General features: G+C 41.7%; 1 protein-coding gene across 1 annotated transcript in view; it reads left to right on the top strand.

Moving 5' to 3' along the window:
• The window catches only part of unc5db (unc-5 netrin receptor Db), a 147,138-nt gene that overhangs the window by 59,856 nt on the left and 63,051 nt on the right, over positions 1-24,231 (top strand). The window contains 1 exon segment of the mRNA XM_053610798.1: positions 4,958-5,184. Coding sequence (XP_053466773.1) covers positions 4,958-5,184 — 227 coding nt within the window.

Below are 24,231 nucleotides of genomic sequence, written 5' to 3'. Positions count from 1 at the left end.
ACTTAAATAATAAAAGGGGAAAGAAAGAAAAAAAATCGAAGTTTCACAAGTTTCCAAGGGCAAAGGAGAGCCGATCGTTGGCACGATCACTGCTTCCCACCATCTGCAGCTCGATACTCGACCGAAAAAAAAAACAAAATTAAATAAATAAATAAAAATCTCATAAGTGTAATCTTGCTTTCTTTTTCCAAGCTAAATGGCATGTAAATGGACGGGTATCGTCCCACTCAGTTTGTAATTAAGTAGGCCGGCTGTGGATCAAATCGGCGCTGGCATGAATAATGATGATTTGCGAACGTGTTTGGATGCAGCTAATCAAAGGCAGTCCTGCTTAATTCATGCAACACTTCCAGTACGATTGCTATGTAATCTCCTCTGAAGAGAAACGGAGATGAAAACTTTAAACTGCACGTGACCGAGAGATTGTATGCTTTTCCATTTTCTTTTTTTCTTTTTCTTTCTTTCTTTTTTTTTTTTTGTATGCGGGGAATGTGGCGCTCCAATGTGGCGTGGAGAAAACACATTTCAGGCAGCACGGTTGGTAAGAAAATTTGGTCCAAAAAAATTCTAGCACGTAGGTTTTCCCATTAAGATTATTATATACACTTCTTCATCCTTAATGTCTGCCTATTGGACATAATGTCGCCTATGAAGACATTATTCTCTACCTTGTGCTGCGCTTATACGGCAAGCGACTATAAATAGTTCTGTTGGATATATAGTGCACGTTGGATATATAGGGTGTAAGCATCTTTCATACCATACGCAGTGGTACCCACAGCGCCTTCCACTAATATTGGCACCCTTGGTACATATGAGCAAAGGAGGCTGTGAAAATTTGTCATCGTTGAACCTTTTGATCTTTTGTTTTAAAAAAAAAAAAATCACAAAAATACTCTGCTCTCATGGATATCAAACAATTGCAAACACAACACGGGTTTCTCAAAAAATATATCTTTGTTAAATATATTTGTGCAACAAGTATATCCGCATTGATATTAAAAAATTTTTCTTAGTACACCTGAGTGACTAGGAACAGGAAATTGTTCAACCGTGTCTTCCTGTTTCACAGGGGTATAAACATGAGGTAACACATAGGCCAAATTCCCTTAATCATTCATAACAATGGGTAAGAGCAAGGAATATCGCTGTGATGTGTGGCAAAAGGTTGTTGAGCTTCACAAAATGGGACGTGTCTATAAGAAAATAGCACAAGCAGTGAAAATACCCATTTCCACCATCAGGGCAATAATTAAGAAGTTCCAGTCGACTGGAAATGTTATGAATCCACCTGGAATTGGACGTGTGTCTATATCGTCTCAACACACTGTGAAGAGGACGGTTCGAGTGGATAAAAATCTCCAAGGATCACAGCTGGAGAATTGCAGAAGTTAGTTGTGTCTTGGGGTCAGAAAGTCTCCAAAACTACAATCCGAAGTCACCTACATCACCACAAGGTGTTTGGAAGGGTTTCAAGAAAAAGCCTCTACTCTCATCCAAAAACAAACTCGAGCGTCTTCAGTGTGCCGACACTACTGGAACTTCAAATGGGATCAGGTTCTATTGTCAGATGAAACCAAAATAGAGCTTTTTGGTAATAAACACCAGAGGTGGTTTTGGAGCACACAGAGAGGTAGCCATATGGAAAAGTACCTCATGACCACGGTTAAATACAGTGGTGGATCTTTAATTAAACTCTTTAACAAAGAGTTTCTCCTTAGAACCTGTTAACAAAACTACAGATGAAGCACGTGATATTTGAATATCGACAGCGATCGGCTGATGTATTAGACTCGTGAACGAAATCCTCATGCCCGACGTCATAAATCAATAACACGAAAAACTTTTTCAAATACATAAATAAAATGTCAAGAAAAATTCCCTGCGTGATAACAATATTCTTAACGCTCACATGTCGGACATATATTTTAGCCAAGTGTGACTGTAGCTTGTAGGTGTGTCTTGTCGACAGGGCTTGCACTGTAGTATACCTTTCATTAGGTTATTGATTTACGCACTCCGTATATATAAAATATACTATATATTAAAAAAAAACCTACAAACAAACAAATACATATATATATATATATATATATATATAATGTGTTTGTGTGTATGTATATTATTTATTTATTTATTTTTACAAAAGCTATCCACATAAATAAATACATAAATAAATAATGTATCATTTTTATTTTATTTTGTTCAACAGCTCTGTCTGCATTTCCAGGGAAAACCCCCAGCAGGCTAAAAACCGCATTAGGACAATCTGCAGTTTTAATGTCCAATTTAAAGGCAACCTGCTGTGCTCTGTAACAGTGATTTACAAGTCGTCGCTGGGGGAAATCTGTGAGGGGAAAAAAAAGGAAAGACCTCACAAGCCGTGTGCGAGAACGTTCCCTATTTGTCAGATCATTACAATCATCATCACTCAGCATTATCGAGCGCCCCGTGTCTCCTCCCGCGCAGTCGTTTCACTGGTGGTTTTTAGGTAATTTCTGCTTCCCAACATGTCAAGGTAGAGGTAGAAATAGCGGTTTTCTGTGGCGGGGGAACAGCATAAAGAACGGTTTAATCAAACAAAAATGGACGCCGTCCGATGTGCTCAGAAATGCGCCGGGAGATAAATAATTCTACATGAATTCGAAGTAAACCGTAGCCACGCCGCTGTGATTGCTGCCATGAGATTCGTGTCCAACTGGATCGTGAGATTCTGTGCTAACCGATGTTGTCCACAAGCCCGGGTTGTGGCCGTATACACTGGTGACACTGTTTGATGATGATGGAGTTGATTGTGAGATCTCATGCCTGAAGTTAAGACGAATTTAAATGTCGGTTGTTTACTCGGTGTGATTTTATCAGCTCAGTTTTTACATTTTTTTTTTTTTTAGATGAATCATATTTCGGTGGCCTGCTGAGAAGACGTTCGTCAGTAATGCAGATCTCGCCATCCGTCACTCCGGCGTGTCGGCTTTCGGGAATCAAATAGATCTCTCCGGGTGGTAGAGTGACAGGTTTTTTACTAAAATCTTCGCCAAAATAGTCCAGGAACCCTCGCTTGAAAGGAGCCGCGGATTTGCAAAAATGATTCTATTCAGTCCGTCACGGGCCGGGTTTGATGTTTCCCACTGGGCAGTAACTGAGCAATGCGTGAATCCAGAGCGTGGCCTGACGGAACCAAGCTGAGTTCATGTTCATTAGGACTAGCCGAGGTGGAACGCTTTTAAAACATCAATGGCGGGTCAGAGGGACAGAGCGCACAGCGCGACGCGAGGCCAGCGCAGCGGTGGGTGACAGCATGCAGTGATGAACTAAAGGTTATGGTCTTCCTGGGGTTTTTCATTTGGCTCTGTGCCACGCACCAGCTTTAAAGGCTCAGAGTTAGTCAAGTGTTACTAGTGAGAAAGATTCGATTTCGTATAAAACACAGAGATATGAGATAATTCATGCCGAGTAAAAATTCTAAACTAGAAATGAAATGCGAGCACGGTCACCTAGCTTAATACCGAACCTTGAGCAAGGCCCTTAACCCTCTCTGCTCCAGGGGGCGCTGTATCATGGATGACCCTGCGCTCTGACCCCAACTTCCTCACATGCGAAGAAAGGAATTTCACTGTGCTGTAGTGTATATGCGACCAATAAAGACTCATTATTCATCATATTCATTCTGTCAGCAGTTTAACAGAACAGCAGACGTGTAAAGTTGTGTACAGCCTGAATCCTGTTGTATTTAACGAGCCAGTTGAGATTTGTTGGGCATTTCAAGACTTCTAGAGTGTTTTCCCCACCGTTTCTTCATTGTTGTTTCTATCAGATGTTCTGCAGCTGTCAGTGATGGGCTGGACTTTTTCTTTTTGCCTATTTATTTCAGCACAAATCCCCAGCATGGTGTGAAACACAACCATCATGTTCAGTGTTGCTCTGGCCTCCAGAGAACGAGAGAGATTGGAAGAGAGGTGTTTGAATGGCTGCGCTGTTTTGCCAAAAATCCCATCTACTGTCTTTGGAATGAGCTACTCCCTCTCTCTCTCTCTCTCTCTCTCTCTCTCTCTCTCTTTTTCTCACCTGTTCTCTCGACCCTCCCTGCCTCTTTCTTCCCGATTATATTTCTGTGTGACCCAAAGACAATAACCTGCCGTAGATTGCTTGTACATTCAGAAATTCGATACCCAGGAAGGAATGTTCTCCACCAATGATGAGATACATTAGAGCCCATCCGTTTCTGCGTTTTCAATTCTGCCTTTCTTTTCCCTTTTTCTCCCCCCCCTCCGCCCCACCACCTTCATCAGGCTCTCGCCTGGAGGAGGCCATCTCCGAATTCGGAGGTCGAACATTAAAGGGTACAGTTGCTCTCCATTTTGTGGCCTGTTAAAGAAAAAAAAAAAAAAAAATCAATGCCACTTTGCTCCTAAGGGAAATGGGGAGGGAGGGGGGGGGTGTATGGAGTCTGCGGGTTGGTGTTGTGTTTTTTGGAGGGGTTTTTTTTCAAGGTTAATTAGAAAGAAAATGTTTGTGATCCTTTGTGAAGTGATGCATGCTTGTAGGCACATGGTTTAAACTGTGAGTAATATGCATGCCTACTTTTGCAGGAACTGACTTTGTGAGCCCTGGACCTGGTTTTCTGCATTAACGACTCGGTCTGATCTTCATCCAAGTCATAATAATAGACAAACACATTCTGTGTTTCCGTGACCTTACGGAGGACATTGATTAGTCGTTCTGCGAACACTTGTATTTAATAACTGCTCGATGGGTCGCTGTAGCTGCTGTTCCGACTCGCACCATGCTGAGGAGGAGCGTGAAGCCATTACTCATGAGTAACTGCAAGCTAGATCCAGAAGTACTAAAACAGCCCCTGAGAATGATGCTACCTACACCACGCTTCACCATATACACCATTATTATCAACTCTGAGTTTTGCCACTATTCTTCATCATCGCCACACTACCTAACTCTGCTGTCTCTTCCCAGGAAGTACGGGAGACGCCGTTTCCGACCCGTCCTCCGTCGGCGGGACGTTGCCGCACTTCCTGCAGGAGCCAGAAGACGCCTATATCATCAAGAGCAACCCGATCCGCTTGCGGTGCCGTGCCACACCCGCCCTGCAGATTTTCTTCAAGTGCAACGGGGAATGGGTTCACCAGAACCAGCACACGGTCCAGGAATACATGGACCAGAACACGGGTAAGCATCTGCACCGTTTTTTCCTTTCAGCGGCACCGATAACGAACGATAACATTACCAGCACGTCCATTAGGTGGGCGTGGCCAGAGCCGGAAAGGGTTTTTTTTTTCTTTCTTTTTTCTCTAGTACAAGATTGTATTTAATTATTTATTTCTTTATGCGTGGATTATTTCTGCACTTTTCTGTGGCTCAAAATGGGTCCACTTTTGGTGGTTAAAGTCAGAAAGTATATAATTAGGCAGAAAGGCTTTTTATCAGTCCCACTTAAATACAGCAATTATACAAGTGGCATAAAAACACAGTGCTTTGCTCTGTATTAATAATTACACCATCGCAGCCAGCTCTTTGAAGATATTAAAGCTATTCGCCAATCGTTTCCAGAAACACTTTTACCGACATAGTAATAAGGTACACGTCATTTTTCTGAGCACGAAGACAAGCTCATCTACGCACATCAGGGCCAGATGTTAGGGTTGCCTCCTTCACCAGTTTCATTGTGTCCTTTATTTATTTATTTATTTATTTATTTTAAGTCTCATTATCCGGAAATCTAAATAGACTTGGTCCCGAGCCATCTCTTGTACGTGTGCCTCATTAAATTGTTCTGCACCAACGTTAGCAACCCCAACAACAAAGCAGCTCCTTTTCGTAGTTTATCTTTACGATGCCTTAGGTTTACCCGTGCCATTACAGCACTTTAATTCCGCCAAGCCTGTTTTAGGTCATCAGATGGCACTGCGCTGTGTGTGAGCGCTGTGAAAATCGCGAGAACTGCAGATTAGTTCGAGCTGCAGAGGTGACGACGCGGGCCTATTCTTATGTCAGGCGCGTGTCTCTTGGAGCCATCGGGGTTTGATGGAAAGAAATCCACTTCCTTCGGCGCTATTTAAGTCGTCGTGGCAGGCGGTATCAGTAGGCGTCTTTCCACTTTATTCCCTTTCAAACGTCACGTTCTGCTCTTTCGCTGTGATTCGGATTTGTTTGCATGCTTTGATCCCGTCTTGTCAGATGCGCCGTTGAGTCAGTCTGGGAGCTGCCATGATTTTCGTCTTTGCAGCTCCGTGCACAAAAGGTGAGCACGTTCAAGCCAATCGGGGGGGGGCCGTGTCGGAGAAACGATGGGCTGGCATCCTGATGAGCGCCAACGTTCCTGCAGGGATTTCCAGAATAAAAGCACAAACTAATCCAGCAGCCTGGCTGAAATGCGCCATGATTAGCCGAGACAGGAAAGAGGAAAGCTGCCTTACAATCAGGAAGCCTTCTTTGGCAGGAAGACGCTCTTAATTGCTTGCAGAAGTTCATTATTTGGCTGCGAGATTAATGCGGGTCTGATAACGAGGACGTGAAAAGGGTTCTTTATTTTCCCAGATCGCGCGTTCGAGGGACGGCTTTTTTTTTTTTTTTTTTGTGAATAACTAATTCCAAGCGAAAGCTATACAAATGTAGCTATACAGAACGCTCAAAATTGTGATGATACAATTTTGATTGCACTGGATCCAAACAAAGCGAAAAAACAAAAGCGGGACCAAAATGATTTTTTTTTTTTTTCTTTGCTTTGTTTTTTTTTGTTTGTTTGTTTTTTTTTTGTGGAAATCTTCCATATAATCAATGTCAGTTGTGAAAAAGTTTGTCACCAGCTCGTTAGCGTCTCCGCATGAGTTTTGTTTTCTCATCAAAAATCGCGCATAATAGGTATGTTTTTTTTTTTTTTCCCCACCCAAGGCTGCGCATGTGGAACAATGGGATTAAACAAGAGAGATTCAAATTAGCATAATGCTAAATGAAGCAATCGACAGTCCGAGATGATGCTTATCAGTTTTTGGGTACACTCACTGGAAATGTGGCAGATTTTGATTAAAAAAAAAAAGAAAGAAAAAGATTTGATTGTGTTTTTATTCATTTCTCTCTTATTTTTTTTCTGTTCTTGTTACTACTTTAGTTCTCTAATTGAGACCGGTCATTTGCTCGACAGTTTGAATCCCTGGATGTTGCCTAGGCAACGAAAAGCGAGGGAGTTTATACCGGCGCTAAACTCATAACCTCCGATAACGTCATTCTTCTATAGCAGCGCTGTAATGGAACGACAAATACGGCTGGGATTGGATTAGAGCGAGGCCTCTTAATCGCAGACCCGGATCTACAAAGGGCTGCACTTTATCGATTAGGACAGCGGCCCTCAATGCAGCTGATATGATCTCTTATTTACCGGCGCCCCAGATGAGGCGCGGCTGCTGATAAAGCCGCCAGCGGATGCCCTTGAGTTTAATGCAGGAGAGGCAGGAGCAGTCCAGAGACGTGGGGATAAGCGCCAATTACCCAAGTGACAGAGTGAAGAGGAGGCGAGCTCGGCAATCTTGGCCGAAATCAAGCGTTTCAAACTATTTCCCAGGCTGGAAAATCAGCAAAGTGGGCATGAAACGAACGGAACGATGTCGGCGCCGTAGCACTAAGCTTTAGCTAAAACGTATTCCCACTACAACTTTTTATTCTTATTTGGAGTTGTGCTTCAGCAGCGCACATGCACGTAGCACGGCGACAAATGAGGGAAAACACGGAAAACTTTGGACTAACGATCATAACGTAATATAATACAACATAATATACACACCTTAACGTTCATACATTATACACTATATATGATTATATACGTGTCAAATGACGTATAGAAAATGCTATAGAAGAGATCAACAGAGTCATCATTACAATTCCTCCATGTTTACTAACTGCCCCAGACTCAAAACCCAAATAAACACGTCCTTTAGTTTGTTTAATCACATTTCATTGGCTAGAACGAGGATTAACCAATCAGGGTGGTGTGCATTTGGGTTTTTTTTTTTTTTTTTTTTTTTTTATTTTAACATTTCTGTTCAAAAGCTACTAGTCAGCTAGTTACACTCTGAGCTCAGGGATATCGAGCTCATGAAGAAAAATCTCATTTGTTACTGGTATATCATTTTAATCATAACGTAATGTTATGTTTCTTGTCATAAAGATAATGCTAAGATTTATTTAATATATTTCCTCATCCTTTCCAAAAATGAATTCCTGGCTCTTCCATTGGCTGCAGGTTTTCATTCCGACCAATCAAATCGAAAACCTGGAACGAATTTGACACGGCTGAACGTAGTTCTTCTTACCACGTCTATTTATTACCGTAATACCGTGCCACTGTGAACGATGCAGCGTCAGTCCAGCATTTGAATAATTCAGCATTAACTTTCACGTTATTGGTGCGTGACTCTAATCTGGCATTAATGTTATTAGTCGCAAATTCCATCTCAAATGGGACCATCACTGATAAGAACGGCCGTTTCAACGCCTGGATTAGTTCACACATGGCTATCAATAATTGATTCTTTTTTGAGGAGGTCAGGCTCCTCATCTATAATTCAGGCCGAGCGCTGTGATTAGACCGAATCAATCTCAGAGCTGTCTGCTAGTTAAAGAGGCATTAAAACATCACTCGCATTCGAGTGATGGATGTTCGGACCGCTCGTAGCCGCCCGTGCGGTTGGAGCTGCCACGCGCTCTGGTTGAACTTCTGAGTACTTTCGCATTTGTTTGTAAACATTTATTTACAAATAATAAGGAACAGCGCTGAATCGGGAATGCCTCACTGTCGGATATATAGTGCATTATTATGAGTGTAAAACCTATTTTACTCTACACGACTGACAGGTGTTGTCCAGATGTGTCCTGGTAGATCGATTGTTTAAACAATACATAGCTCTGAACATCCGCTCTTGGTTTTAGCCTTCAGTTTCAGCTGTGAAGACTGCATTTGTTGTTAAAAAGGATAAGCCAACATGAAGATCAGAGAGCTGCCTATGGGAGAAAAGCAAGCCGAGAAAGGAGGGAAAAACAATCACAGCCATTGTACAAACATTGAGCGTAGCCAACTATACTCAACTAACTATTTCTGAAAAAGAAAGAAACCACTGGTGTACTAACATCCAGACATGGAACAAGCCAAGGAAGACAACAACAGCTAATGACAGAAACACTGTGAGAGCTGTGAAGAAAAAACCCAAAACAACGGTCAGTGACATCACCAACAACCTCCACAGGACAGGGGGGAAGAAAAAGTGGAAGGTTTTAACTGGCCAAATCAAGGAAAATGCAACCAAATATTAAGTAGTATTTACTTTATTTTACTTTAAACACATCTAAATGTAAACACCAGGAAATAAAATCTGAAATCATAAATTCTCGTTTCATACCCATCTTTTGACCTCAAACCCAAATGTCTTTGGTGTACAGCACAAACAAATTAATTGGCCTTGACGCTCCAATAGTTTCAGAGGGGGTCTGTTACAGAAAAAAAAACCCTCAAGACGATCACCATTACATGATTTATTCCAGGATTTTCTGTTCCTGTTACCTATAGAACTGATAGTGTATTATTATTATTATTAGTAGTAGTAGTAGTAGTAGTAGTAATAATGTTATACTTTTATTAATAATCAGTATAAGTAAATATTTGTTCTATATATTATTATTTATGCTTTTACCCATGTGGACTCAAACAAAGCACTGTGAAGGCATTCTTCTTCTTCTTCTTCTTCTCCTTCTTATTATTATTATTAATAAAATGCAGCTGCACTACTAGCGGGTCTTCTGTTATAGAAATGAATCAACACCTTCTGACCAATCAGAATCGAGAATTTAGCAGCACTGCGGTGTAAGGTAAAGATAAATGACATTACCTAACGAGCGCAATTTGTTCTTGCATCGTCAGGTGATTGAATGTGTAGCGCAGACAGCAAGGCATTGACACAAACTGAATATAAAATTTATACTGTATGTGTGTGTGTGTGTATATATATATATATATATATATATATAGCTTCCACTACTGTGAATGATGAGGTGTGTGTGTGTGTGTGTGTGTGTGTGTGTGTGTGTGTTTAGAAATAAGGGTCTATTAGTGAAAGAAAGCGCCATAACTGGATGTGGTTATTTTTCCTGCCGACCCAAAATGCCTGAGGTCAGCCAAAGCGAACGCTGTATAGATTTACCTCCCATTGCCAGAAATAATGAGGTCCGTTAATGAGTGATGGCAAGTTAGCACCGGGACTCAAGTGTAACGTTGTGTTTGTGTCTATATATATATATATATATATATATATATATATATATATATATATATATATATATATATATTTACACAGTATGTCACAAAAGTGAGTACACCCCTCACATTTTTGTAAATATTTGATTATATCTTTTAATGTGACAACACTGAAGAAATGACACTTTGCTACAATGTAAAGTAGTGAGTGTACAGCTTGTGTAACAGTGTAAATTTGCTGTCCCCTCAAAATAACTCAACACACAGCCATTAATGTCTAAACCGCTGGCAACAAAAGTGAGTACACCCCTAAGTGAAAATGTGCAAATTGGGCCCAATTAGCCATTTTCCCTCCCCGGTGTCATGTGACTTGTTAGTGTTACAAGGTCTCGGGTGTGAATGGGGAGCAGGTGTGTTAAATTTGGTGTCATCGCTCTCACACTCCCTCATACTGGTCACTGGAAGTTCAACATGGCACGTCATGGCAAAGAACTCTCTGAGGATCTGAAAAAAAGAATTGTTGCCCTACGTAAAGATGGCCTAGGCTATAAGAAGATTGCCAAGACCCTGACACTGAGCTGCAGCACGGTGGCCAAGACCATACAGCGGTTTAACAGGACAGGTTCCACTCAGAACAGGCCGACCAAAGAAGTTAAGTGCACGTGCTCAGCATCATATCCAGAGGTTGTCTTTGGGAAATAGACGTACAAGTGCTGCCAGCATTGCTGCAGAGGTTGAAGGGGTGGGGGGTCAGCCTGTCAGTGCTCAGACCATACGCCGCACACTGCATCAAATTGGTCTGCATGGCTGTTGTCCCAGAAGGAAGCCTCTTCTAAAGATGATGCACAAGAAAGCCCACAAACAGTTTGCTGAAGACAAGCAGACTAAGGACATGGATTACTGGAACCATGTCCTGTGGTCTGATGAGACCAAAAAAACTTATTTGGTTCAGATGGTGTCAAGGGTGTGTTTTGGCAACCAGGTGAGGAGTACAAAGACAAGTGTGTCTTGCCTACAGTCAAGCATGGTGGTGGGAGTGTCATGGTCCGGGGCTGCAGGAGTGCTGCCGGCACTGGGGAGCTACAGTTCATTGAGGGAACCATGAATGCTAACATGTACTGTGACATACTGAAGCAGAGCATGATCAGTATGCAGTATTCCAGCATGATAACAACCCCAAACACACCTCCAAGACGACCACTGCCTTGCTAAAGAAGCTGAGGGTGAAGGTGATGGACTGGCCAAGCATGTCTCCAGACCTAAACCCAATTGAGCATCTGTGGGGCATCCTCAAATGGAAGGTGGAGGAGCACAAGGTCTCTAACATCCACCAGCTCCGTGATGTCGTCATGGAGGAGTGGAAGAGGACTCCAGTGGCAACCTGTGAAGCTCTGGTGAACTCCATGCCCAAGAGGGTTAAGGCAGTGCTGGAAAATAATGGTGGCCACACAAAATATTGACACTTTTTGCCCAATTTGGACATTTTCACTTAGGGGTGTACTCACTTTTGTTGCCAGCGGTTTAGACATTAATGGCTGTGTGTTGAGTTATTTTGAGGGGACAGCAAATTTACACTGTTACACAAGCTGTACACTCACTACTTTACATTGTAGCAAAGTGTCATTTCTTCAGTGTCGTCACATTAAAAGATATAATCAAATATTTACAAAAATGTGAGGGGTGTACTCACTTTTGTGACATACTGTATGTATATATATATATATATATATATATATATATATATATATATATATAATAATATATATATAATATATTACATTTTCATTGCCCAATGATAGTTCCCCTTCAGTCGTGTCTGTCTAAAACGTGGTGTTTAAAGCATGCACAGGCAGAGAACTAGGGCAGAGCCCTCACAGAAGAGCTTATAATGTACAAAATCATCAAGCAGTTAATAAAACACACACTTGAAAAGTCAGTTTGTTGCTTGTTTAGAGAAGTGGAGAATAATTACACCTTTTGGGGTGTGGTGTGGTGGCGATGACACTTGGCCCTACACAAAATGTTGATTCATTTTCTAAAACAGCGCCTCTGACAACAGCGCAGCTGTGAAATCGCAGTTTTATGTTAACGCGCTCGTTCAAATAAGTTATCGTTTCCATGGCGACAGCTCGTTTGCAGGGACTCGTATTGCACGAACTGATTAAACGAATGTTTGTGGTTGTTGCTATGGTGACGTTTTCTTTAAGGAGACGTAGGCGTATCTAAGCATTGCTATTCGAAAGCCACAGAGTACACAAACTTTAGCCGTCAACTGCATACGTCCGTGCTAACCCATGTTATGACATTGTTCATGCACAGTGACTCTTATCACTCCAGGTGCGCTCAAATCTCATGAGAAAAGCCTTTTTAAACACAGGCCTGTAGTGTGTTTTAGCGGGATAACTGCAAAATAGCAGGCCAAAATCGGCAGCTGTCATTTTCTGACATGAGAGATTACATTGGCTTTGTCATGCTTTACAGGCTGCAGTTGAGGCTGAACAGCATCTATTTTACTGGGGAAAAATGTTGTATTGGAAAGTTCTGATAGCTTGCTAGAAAAAAAAATATATTATTTAAAAAAAACCCACCAACTCCTTATACCTTATCAGGCTCTAACTTTTTCACACTCATTCATAAAAGTTTGCAGTCATGAGTTGTTGCTTTTTTCTTTTCCTGGCTCATGTCAAAGCTCTTCCCAGTGATTGTTGCCAGGCATAATCACGCTGTGAGCAATCGTCGTCCCGGAAGCTGTTTATCATAGTTTTGTTTGCATAGAGAAGTATGAAAGAGCGATAGGGAAGCGGCTGCAGCACTTCTTGTTGTGCTCCTGTCATCATCTCTTTCTGATAAATGACAGCTGAGAAGCATACGTGTAGCTCCTGGACCCGCAGAGCGCCGTGAATAAACAGCAATAAGCGCTGTTTATATAGCACCTTTCATTCGCGATAAAATATCAGGGAATGCACATCGAGGAGTATTTTTACAATGATAAAGAATTTACACATGTATATAAGAGAAATGGTGGTACTTATACTAGAAAAAAAATACTAAATAAAAAAAATTGTTAGATTATAATTTGGGATATTTTATGCATTGAGTTTTTGATAAATGAGAAACTCTTAAATCATAACCCTCTACCTCCTCATCTTAACACTCTACCTCCTCATCTTAAACATCTACCTCCTAACTATAACCATCTACCTCCTCATCCTAACTCTCTACCTCGTAACTATAACCCTCTACCTCCTCATCTTAACCCTCTACCTCCTCATCTTAACACTCTACCTCCTCATCTTAAACATCTACCTCCTAACTATAACCCTCTACCTCCTCATCTTAACCCTCTACCTCCTAACTATAACCCCCTACCTCCTCATCTTAACCCTCTACCTCCTAACTATAACCTTTTACCTCCTCATCCTAACCCTCTACCTCCTAACTATAACCCTCTACCTCCTCATCTTAACCCTCTACCTCCTAACTATAACCCCCTACCTCCTCATCTTAACCCTCTACCTCCTAACTATAACCCCTACCTCCTCATCTTAACCCTCTACCTCCTAACTATAACCCCTACCTCCTCATCTTAACCCTCTACCTCCTAACTATAACCCTCTACCTCCTAACTATAACCATCTACCTCCTAACTTTAACCCTCTACCTCCTCATCTTAACCCTCTACCTCCTAACTATAACTCCCTACCTCCTCATCTTAACCCTCTACCTCCTAACTATAACTCCCTACCTCCTCATCTTAACCCTCTACCTCCTCATCTTAACCCTTTACCTCTTAACTATAACCATCTACCTCCTAACTATAACCCCTACCTCCTCATCTTAACCCTCTACCTCCTAACTATAACCTTTTACCTCCTCATCCTAACCCTCTACCTCCTAACTATAACCCTCTACCTCCTCATCTTAACCCTCTACCTCCTAACTATCACCCCCTACCTCCTCATTTTAACCCTCTACCTCCTAACTATAACCATCTACCTCCTAACTTTAACCCTCTACCTCCTCATCTTAACCCTCTATCTCCTCACATTAACCCCTTACCTTCCCTCCTTAACCCTCTGAGTCCTTGCCCTAACACTTATTGTCCCTCATCTTAACAATCCGCCTGCTTACCTTAACCCTCTACTTCATCTTAACCTTCTATATTCTCTCCTTAACTGTCTTCCTTCACACCTTAACCCTCTTTCTTCTCCTCACTGTATCCCTCTTCGTCCTCATCTCAGACCTCTTCCTCATCACAGTAACTTTCTGCCTCGTCACCTTAACGTCTGCCACCTCACGTAACTTTCTGCCTCCTGCCCTTTTTGAGGTCAGAAGATGGGTAAGAAATGAGATTTTATGATTTCAGCTTTTATTTCCTGGTGTTTACATCTAGATGTGTTTAAGTAACTTACAGTATATACTGCTTAATATTTGGTTGCATTTTCCTTGCTTGCAATAACTGCAAGAACCTGCAATAACCTGCGACTCAGTGACATCATCAGATTGTTAGTTCGGGGGAGGGAGGGTGGATTCTGCTCAACTTTCGTTAAGGTCTGGTGATTGATTTGTCCGGTCTAAAACCTTCCATTTTTTCTTAACCTCTACTTCCTCATTTTGACCTTAAACCTTTTTTCCCTCATCTGTAATCTTCTACCTTTTTGCATTAACCCTCGAGATCCATACCTTAACTCCTCTTCTGAACATTAATCTTACCCCTCTAACTCCTGGCTTAAACCGCTACCTCCTCACCTCAACCCCTTTCATCCTCATCCTGACTCATTCATTTTAATGATGTTTTTTCTCACTATAACAGTATTTCGTCTTCTCGTCCAACCCCCCCCCCGCCCCCAACCTGGTCCTTCACATCTTAACCTTCTACATCCCTGTCTTCACCCTCTTCCACCTCACCTTGAACCTCTACCTCCTCATCTTATGCCTCATCCTTCTCATCTTAATCCCTTTTCTTATTTTCTCCACCATCTACCATTTCATTTTAACCTCTGCTTGCTCATCTTAACCCTCTTCCACATTACCTTAACCCTTTCTCCTACATTTTCTCCTTTCTCTTTATCTCCTAATCTCAACCGTACTCCTCTTCATCTTTTGGTTTTAGCCCTCACTAGCCTTGTCAACCTTAATCAGTTGAATAATCAGCCTTTTGTTGTGCAAAAGACCTTTCATTTTGTTGACACACGGAACATAAAAGTGCCTCAGTCCCTAAATATTTTAGGGATCTTTTATTCTCACCCATCCTGCCAATGTACGTTCCGAAGTTACAGGCTGTATTAAGTGTAGTACAAGATAGCCAGAGGCGGGAGACGGTATGAGTACAGATTTTACTCTGCGCCAATCCGAGAATCTGCACTGGCTAGCAAGGGTCACACAACAGGCAGCCAGAGGCAGGTGGACGCTAATCCATAATCCGAATGAAAGCGGACAGGCTTGGTTCAAACCGAAAAAAAAAAAAAAAATGTCTAGAGATACCCGAACTAGAGGAAACACGGCTTAAAATTAGAGCAGGAACACATGCAAGACTTCACAGAGAAATGAGACGAATGCATTTCATTGCAGACAGACTTGGTATTTTTATCACCAGATTTACTCTGGGATTTAGAGAAGTGATTTCGACATAAAGAGGAATGCTATAAAAAGTAATAGAAGATGTATCTTTTCCTGAAGGAAAACTCAGTGGATTGTTGTTTGCACCTGTTGCTCCATGACAATGTGTTTTTGGGCTGGAGATCTTCTTTTGGTTCAAATGCAGTAGTTGATAGAAACCACTGATTTCTATTTGTAATATTTATTTAATGTTTTAGAAAACATTCAGATGGGGGAGGAAAGCCCTGGGGTTAAATGTGACAGATTTGAGAGATGAAACCTTCATACAGATATGGAGAAATCTGATCCTAAATAAACACTCTGAGAGCCTTTGATAACGCCAGAGCTCGAGGTTTTTTTTCTCTTCTGATCCATCTTAGCACATTTGTGACATTTTTGCACACTGGCCTTGAATTATTAAAAGGTGGCCATGAGCATGTTTTCTTCCACGTATTCAGTTTTAACAAACAGACCATCCAAATCAGAATGCCTTCAGTCTTCAGTCATACATCTCGTCGCCAGAGAATGACTAGACTACACACACCTTTAACCATTTCTAAAGACGTCATGCGCATCACACCGTTTTTTTACAAATATGCGAAATACACTTTTTAAAATTCATTTATAAAATGTTCCAAAGTAAATAATCAGCCTCGGAGATCCTAAACAAACCAACACCATATGGCACATAGGCCAAGCTCTTGTAATTACAATAGCAAATGATTAATAAGGAAATGAAAAATGCTCACTTCCTGCCGCCTCAAACGAGGACCGAGACGTTCTATAAGAATAACGTGTTATGCCCCTCGGCGACACGTACACTCGGTCACGGAGAGCCAGTCCGGAGCGGCCGTTTCCTTGTTCTGCTCTCTAATCACATCTAATAATGAGAATTAACACGGCACGGCTTCTCCGAATCGCACATCGGGGCTACGGTGCTTTAACTCATTCAGCTTGTGTTGAGGACAGCACGAGGGAGCAGTGCTGAACCGAAAAGCCCCCCCCCCCCCCCCGTCCGCCCCGTCCGCCCCCCGGGAGGAGCATGATTTAGATTCACCGCACAAAGCAATCTCTCAGACTCTCGGAGGAAGATGTTATTAAAAGAATTACTGTGCTAAGCGGAGTACAATATGCGAAAATGAATTAAACATCTTTTAATCTACAAGCCCCCACAAAGTGCCGTTATTTATTTCTTTATTTTTAATCCAGCAGTCAGAATTGAAATTTTGTTTACCCAGCACGCTGAGATGAATGGGACTCAAAATTTGAGAATGTCAGCTTTATTTATTTCTAAGCATTTATATGAGCGTATGAAGAACTACATCGCTTGGCATTTAGGAACCCAACCCTGTTTCGTGGGCGTTCCACGACATTACGTGCAGCTAAGGATGGGTAAATAGTACGACACGTCGACCCCATTGAACACCTTTTGGGATGAACCGGAACTCCGACCGCACCCCAGGTCTCCTCACCCAACATCGGCGCTTGACCTCTTGTAGGTGAATGAACACAAATCCACAGTCACGCTCCAAGACCTAGTGGAAAGCCTTCGCAGACGAGTAGAGCTTATTATAGCAGCACATGGGGAATACATCTGGCATGGGCTGTTCAGCAAGCACATATGAGTGTGATGGGACAATTTGATACATTGTACCATTATATGAGTAAAGTTCTAGTAGTAGTCATTTTAAACAAAGTGTGTTGTTATTCATTTCAAAGGCTGTAGTTCCACCAAACTGTGGGCAATTTTATTTGTCTATAACTTGTTTACGCAGCCCACCATTGTGATTTCCCAGAACCCAGAACCACCTCTTGTTTCCCGCCTTCTCCCATGACTAGTTTGTCAATAGTATACCCCTTGTGTGACTACAGCAATTCTTAGCAGTACTTTTTTTAGTTCCACAACCTCACTGTTTGGCCGTTTCCTAGTTTCCTAGTCTCCAGTTCTTGGGTTTTCTGCTTTTTGACCTCAGTCTACCTGGATGTTAACATGACTCTACCTCTGATTACGGCGGCTCCCTGTGATCTGCCCCATGCAGATTCTCGGCAGGATGTTCACAGCAAGAAACGGCTAAATACAGAGACATATCTACTACTGAGTCTCGGACTCGCTTTTGTACCAAAGGTAGGCGTGTGTACATCTCTCTTTTAATCCAATGTGTATTGTTCTGTAAAAAGAGAGGTACGAAGCACAGAACCCATTTGAGTATAAAACGGCTGTAGTCAAGAACATGTCGTTCGAGACCGAGACTTTTACTGGTCAACACCAAGATGAGGCCCTGGACTAAAGAATACCAAAATAAGACCAACAAAGACCTCCTTTTTTTAGCTCCACTCTTTTTTCCACCCAATAACTAACTAAAGAAATGAAATAAAACATATGGTCAAGACCTAAACAACCTCGAGGGGGGAAAAAATCCTCTCAAGACCAAGAGGAGAGCAACACTGGTATCAGGATATATAACCAATAACGTACTCTGGGAGGAAAAACAATACATAAAACAGGAAACGACCTGCTTTGCGATGCTGTAAAGTCTGTTTATGTGCAGGGTTCTCCGAAAGCGGAACCGGAGACATTCATTTAGCCTGAGGAAGTGGCAGTTTTGCGCAAGTGTCCCCAAGTTCTCAGGCTGTAATAGCATTATCGCAGGAAATCACACCCTCGCTTTCTTCACAGTGCGTCTCTTCTTTTGAGCAAAGCATTTATAGAGGCGTGAGCGACTTTATACCTGTTTATTCTCTTGGAGCTCTTGGGTTCCATCACCAGTTTCATCATTTTTCATTTCATTATGCTTGTCCCGCTGAAAAATCCAGAGTAGTCTGATCCGCTGCCAAACCCACACCGAGCTGGCCAAACTGGTCAAACCATGACAAACTTCCATTTCCACTTCACATTCATATTTGGTTTGGCCATGTTAGTCCCCATGAGGCCTTTGGCATCATCCTTTGCTGTGGTTTGCGTGCCATGTGCTGCTAGATGGAAGCTAAGTCCATGATGCAGGGTGACATTAATGCACTACTGAGTCTCAGCGCTAAAGTGAAATGTCATGTCCATTTGTGGAGTGGACTGAGTCACTTAGTAAGGGTCTCACACACACACACACACACACACACACACACGCATTGTGTGAGAACATCTGCCTAAGACCTATAGACACTGTTATTAATGGTGATACCATTATGGACTCATGTCATCCAGCTGCTCTCATATTAATCTACTGCACCATTAAGTTAATATATGTTTTCCACCTTTCATCATAAGTAAAGAAATAAATAGTTGAAGAATTTAAAATGCGCTCCCCTCAATGCATTAGTCATTTTCTCACCAGGGCGCTTGCCAGCTTTCTCATGAATATTCATGTGTCTGCACTGAAATAAGATTTTTAAAATGCATGCTAGTGCCCCAATTTAGTACATTTAACTGAGGGATAATCAGTAATAAGCATTTAAATTACGTGAGGTGTTTCCAACACTGAATCACACAAATACAGGAAGCGGTGTGATGACGATCAAGTGTGGTGCTACACCATCTCCTGATGTAATGCCATACGAAAGCACGCTCCGTGCCTTCATGGTGATCCGCATCGCGTTTTCTTCTTCTGCAATATGGATTCTTGTTGGAAATTGAAAAAAAAAATAATAAACTGATCTCATGAGAAATTTAAATGTTGTGTATTTAAATATATATTATATATTTAAATATTTTATTTATTTATTTATTGGTGTGTTTTTGGCTGCAGAAGTTTGACCGAAAAATAAAATAAATAAAATAGAAATACTACTACTATTACTACTTCTACTACAACTATTACTACTACTACCACTACCACTACTATTACTACTACTACAACTACTACTACAACTACTACTACTACTACTACTACCACTACCACTACTATTACTACTACTACAACTACTACTACAACTACTACTACTACTACTACTACTACAACTACTATTACTACTACTACTACCACTACTATTACTACTACTACTACTACTACTATTACTACTATTACTACTACTACTATTACTATTACTATTATTACTACTACTATTATGACAACTATTACTACTACTACTACTAGTACTACCACTACCACTACTACAACTACTACTACTACTACTACTAATATTACTACTACTACTATTATTATTACTACTACTACTACTACTACTACTACTATTACAACAACTATTACTACTACTACTACTACTATTACTGCCATTACTACTACTATTACTATTACGACAACTATTACTACTACTACTACTACTATTACTGCCACTACTACTACTATTACTACTACTACTACTTTATTATTATTATTATTATTATTATTATTATTATTATTATTATTATAACAACAATGAATGAATGAATGAATGAATGAACGACTATGCAAATTACCTTTATTTTTAACAGATAATGTTACATTTATTTAAATGTAATTTTAATACATTTGTAATAATTTGTTAGCTGTAATATTCTTAGCCTATATCATATAAATCTTGTCAGAACTTTTTCCTCCCTCAATGTGAAATTGCAACATATAAAAATAAAGTCAAAAAAAACAAAACAATCAAAAACATTTTAGGGAAAATAAAAAAGTGGCTGGATAAGTGTGCGAACCCTTTTATAATTGGGGACGTGGCTGTGCTCAGAATGAACCAATCACATTCAATCTCGTGTTCAAAAGTTATTATCATACAGCTGCCATCAATTAAATTATCCTGATTACCTCCCAAATAAAGACCAGCTGCTTCTGTAGGATTTTCTTCACATCTCATTGGTTTCATCTGACTCCTGACGCCATGGTGGTCTCTCAATTTTTGAAAGGACTCGATCAGGAGAGGGGTACAAAAGAATTTCCGGAACATTAGATGTACCATGGAACACCGTGAAGACCATCATCAACAAGTGGAGAAAATGGGACACAACAGTGACATTACAAAGAACTAAGAACCAAGAGATCTATCCAAAATGTGTAAAAGAACAAGACAAAAACTTACCAGGGAGGCTGCCGAGAGACCCACGGCAACATTAAAGGAGCCACAGGAATATCTGAACATGTACAGATTACTCTCTGCATGTGATAACATCTTCGCATTCTTCACGTGTCCGGGCTATTGGGTAGGGCCTTTCTCACAAAACATATCCAAGCCCTTATAAATCACCCCAAGAAATGTGCCAGAATGGGTTCTGGTCTGATGAGACTAACCATATCCACAGAGAAGCACGGTGGCGGCAGCATCATGCTTTAGGGCTGCTTTTCTTCAGCCGGAACTGGGGCTGTTATTAAGGTGGAGGTAATCATGAACAGCTACAAATACCGATTGTAGTGCAAAACCTTCAGGTGTCTGCTAGTAAGCTGGAGATAAAAATTTATTTCACCTTTTAGCACAACAGTGACCCAAAGCATACGTCCAAATCAATAAAGGAATGGCTTAACCGAAAGAAGATCAATGTTTTTTTAAATGGCCTGGCCAGAGCCCAGCCCTGAATCCAAGGAAAAATCTATGGGGTGACCTGAAGCGGGTTGTGCAGAGGAGATGCCCTCACAAGCTGATGGATCCAGAATGTTTTTGCAAGAAACAGTGAGAAAATATCGCCAAGTCATGATGTGCCACACTGATAGACTCTTACCCCAAAATACTGAATGGTATAAAAAAATCAAAAGGCGCTTCAACAGTGTATTACTGTAAGGGTGTGCATACTTATGCAACCAGGTTATTATAAGTTTTTATTGTTTTGTTTTGTTTTGTTTTTTTTCCTTCTTTCCCTTACACTTTTTCACTTTATTTGTATACTTTGCAATTTAAAGGTGGGAAAAGATCTGACATGAGTTATCTTCGTTTCATTCTTTTACTCTAATATGGATCTATTTTTTTTATGAATTTAAAAAAAAAGATATATTTTTAAAACATTAATTAATTGCGTCCAATATGTAATGTTTCTGAAACGTACTATGAACAAATGCTATTAGAAGTCAATTATTCATTAATAACTGATGAAATGAAAGCATTTGTTTGTAGTGCAGTCCGACATCGCCATGTACTCGACCGTATATTCCGTATATCCAGCTGCGTCCTCACAGCTGGATATCTGTCTGTGTGTGTGTGTGTGTGTGTGAGATTATTACAGCAGTAGATGATGTATACACGTGGCACAGCGTGTTCATGACATGCAACCAGCAGCCAATTAAAACCCAGCGAGGAGGCTCGGGTGCTGCTGCCATCCCGCGGAAAACGCCAGAGTTTTTCCTTTCCCTATCCATGACAAGACTTACTCGTTTAAAGACGGGGGCAGTAGCTCGGGACTGCTCTCGCTGAGCTAAAACATGTCTCTCTCTCCAGCAAATTCACTTATCAAGCACCAGATCTCATCGCGAAGCATCTATTAGCGCAGCACGTTCCCCTGCTTTCACAACACTCTCCGAGCCATCTGCTCGAAAAGCCCGATTATTAGCTGCGTTTGTCGAGATTAACTTGGTAAATTTGTCACGATTAACTCGTGCTCGTGACTGGATAAAGCATTTCCCGAGCGTCGTAAACAAGCGAGCGTCGTAAACGGAGCTTTTTAAACCCCACGTGGCTGAAATTGAACGAGAGAGAGAGAGAGAGAGAGAGAGAGAGAATGAATGAATGTAGTGTTCCAACCTCAGATATAAGTGACTTCCATCAGAAATATCCCCATACTAATGTGTCAGTCTGGGAGAATAGCACGGAGCTAAACCCCTGTTAGACGACAGCTTTGAAGAACAGACAAAGCAATCCAGAGTTTCTGGAGAAGCCGTTATTAAACACGTTATTAAATCCTGCCTTTCAGTCCCGCACTTTATTATTACTAATGTTCTTCTTCATGTGCTCTGGGTTATCGTCACTGCTTTTAGCTAACACACACACACACATAAGAAAATATTAAAAAGAACTGAAAGTATGCAAAGCAAGAAAGAAAGAGCAACATACTGAAAGAATGCAAAAAGAGAAACAAAGAAAGAAAGAAGACTATAAGGGAAAAAACAAGAAACTGAAATTATGCAGATGGATGGATGGATAGGTGGATTGATTGATGGATGGGTGGATGGATAGATGGGTGGATAAGTGGATGGATGGATAGGTGTATGGGTGGATAGATGGATGATGGGTGGATGGATAGATGGATGGATGGATAGGTGTATGGATGGATAGATGGATGATGGGTGGATGGATAGATGGATGGATGGATGGATAGGTGGATGGATGATGGGTGGATGGATAGATGGATGGATGGATAGGTGGATGGATAGATGGATGACGGGTGGATGGATAGATGGATGGATGATGGGTGGATGGATAGATGGATGGATGGATGGATAGGTGGATGGATGGATAGATGGATGGATGGATGGATAGGTGGATGGATGGGTGGATGGATAGGTGGATGGATGGGTGGATGGATAGATAGATGGGTGGATGGATAGACGGATGGATGGATGGATGGATAGGTGGATGGGTGGATGGATGGATAGATGGATGATAGATGGATGGATGGATGAATAGGTGAATAGGTGGATGGATGGGTGGATGGATAGATGGATAAATGGATGGATGGATAGGTGGGTGGATGGGTAGATGGGTGGATGGATAGACGAATGGGTGGATGGGTGGATGAGTGGATGGATGGATGGATGGATGGATGGTTGGATGGATAGATGGATGGGTGGATAGGTGGATGGATGGGTGGATGGATGCATAGGTGGATGGGTGGATGGATGGATGGGTGGATGGATGGATGGATGGTTGGATAGGTGGATGGATAGGTGGATGGATGGATGGATGGATGGTTGGATAGGTGGATGGATAGATGGATGGATGGGTAGATAGGTGGATGGATGGATGGAGGGATGGATAGGTGGATGGGTGGAGGGATGCATAGGTGGATGGGTGGATGGATGCATAGGTGGATGGATGGAGGGATGGATAGGTGGATGGATGGATAGGTGGATGGATGGAGGGATGGATAGGTTGATGGATGGAGGGATGGATAGGTGGATGGGTGGAGGGATGCATAGGTGGATGGATGCATAGGTGGATGGGTGGATGGATGGATGGATGGATGGATAGGTGGATGGGTTGAGGGATGCATAGGTGGATGGATGGATGGATGCATGGGTGGATGGATGTATAGGTGGATGGGTGGATGGATGGATGGATGGATAGGTGGATGGGTGGATGGATGCATAGGTGGATGGGTGGATGGATGGATGGATGGATAGGTGGATGGGTGGAGGGATGCATAGGTGGATGGGTGGAGGGATGCATAGGTGGATGGGTGGAGGGATGCATAGGTGGATGGGTGGATGGATGGATGGATGGATAGGTGGATGGGTGGAGGG

The sequence above is a fragment of the Ictalurus furcatus genome, chromosome 22, assembly GCF_023375685.1.
Source record: "Ictalurus furcatus strain D&B chromosome 22, Billie_1.0, whole genome shotgun sequence".
Classification (NCBI taxonomy): domain Eukaryota; kingdom Metazoa; phylum Chordata; class Actinopteri; order Siluriformes; family Ictaluridae; genus Ictalurus; species Ictalurus furcatus.
This window is presented reverse-complemented; position numbering and strand designations above follow the sequence as displayed.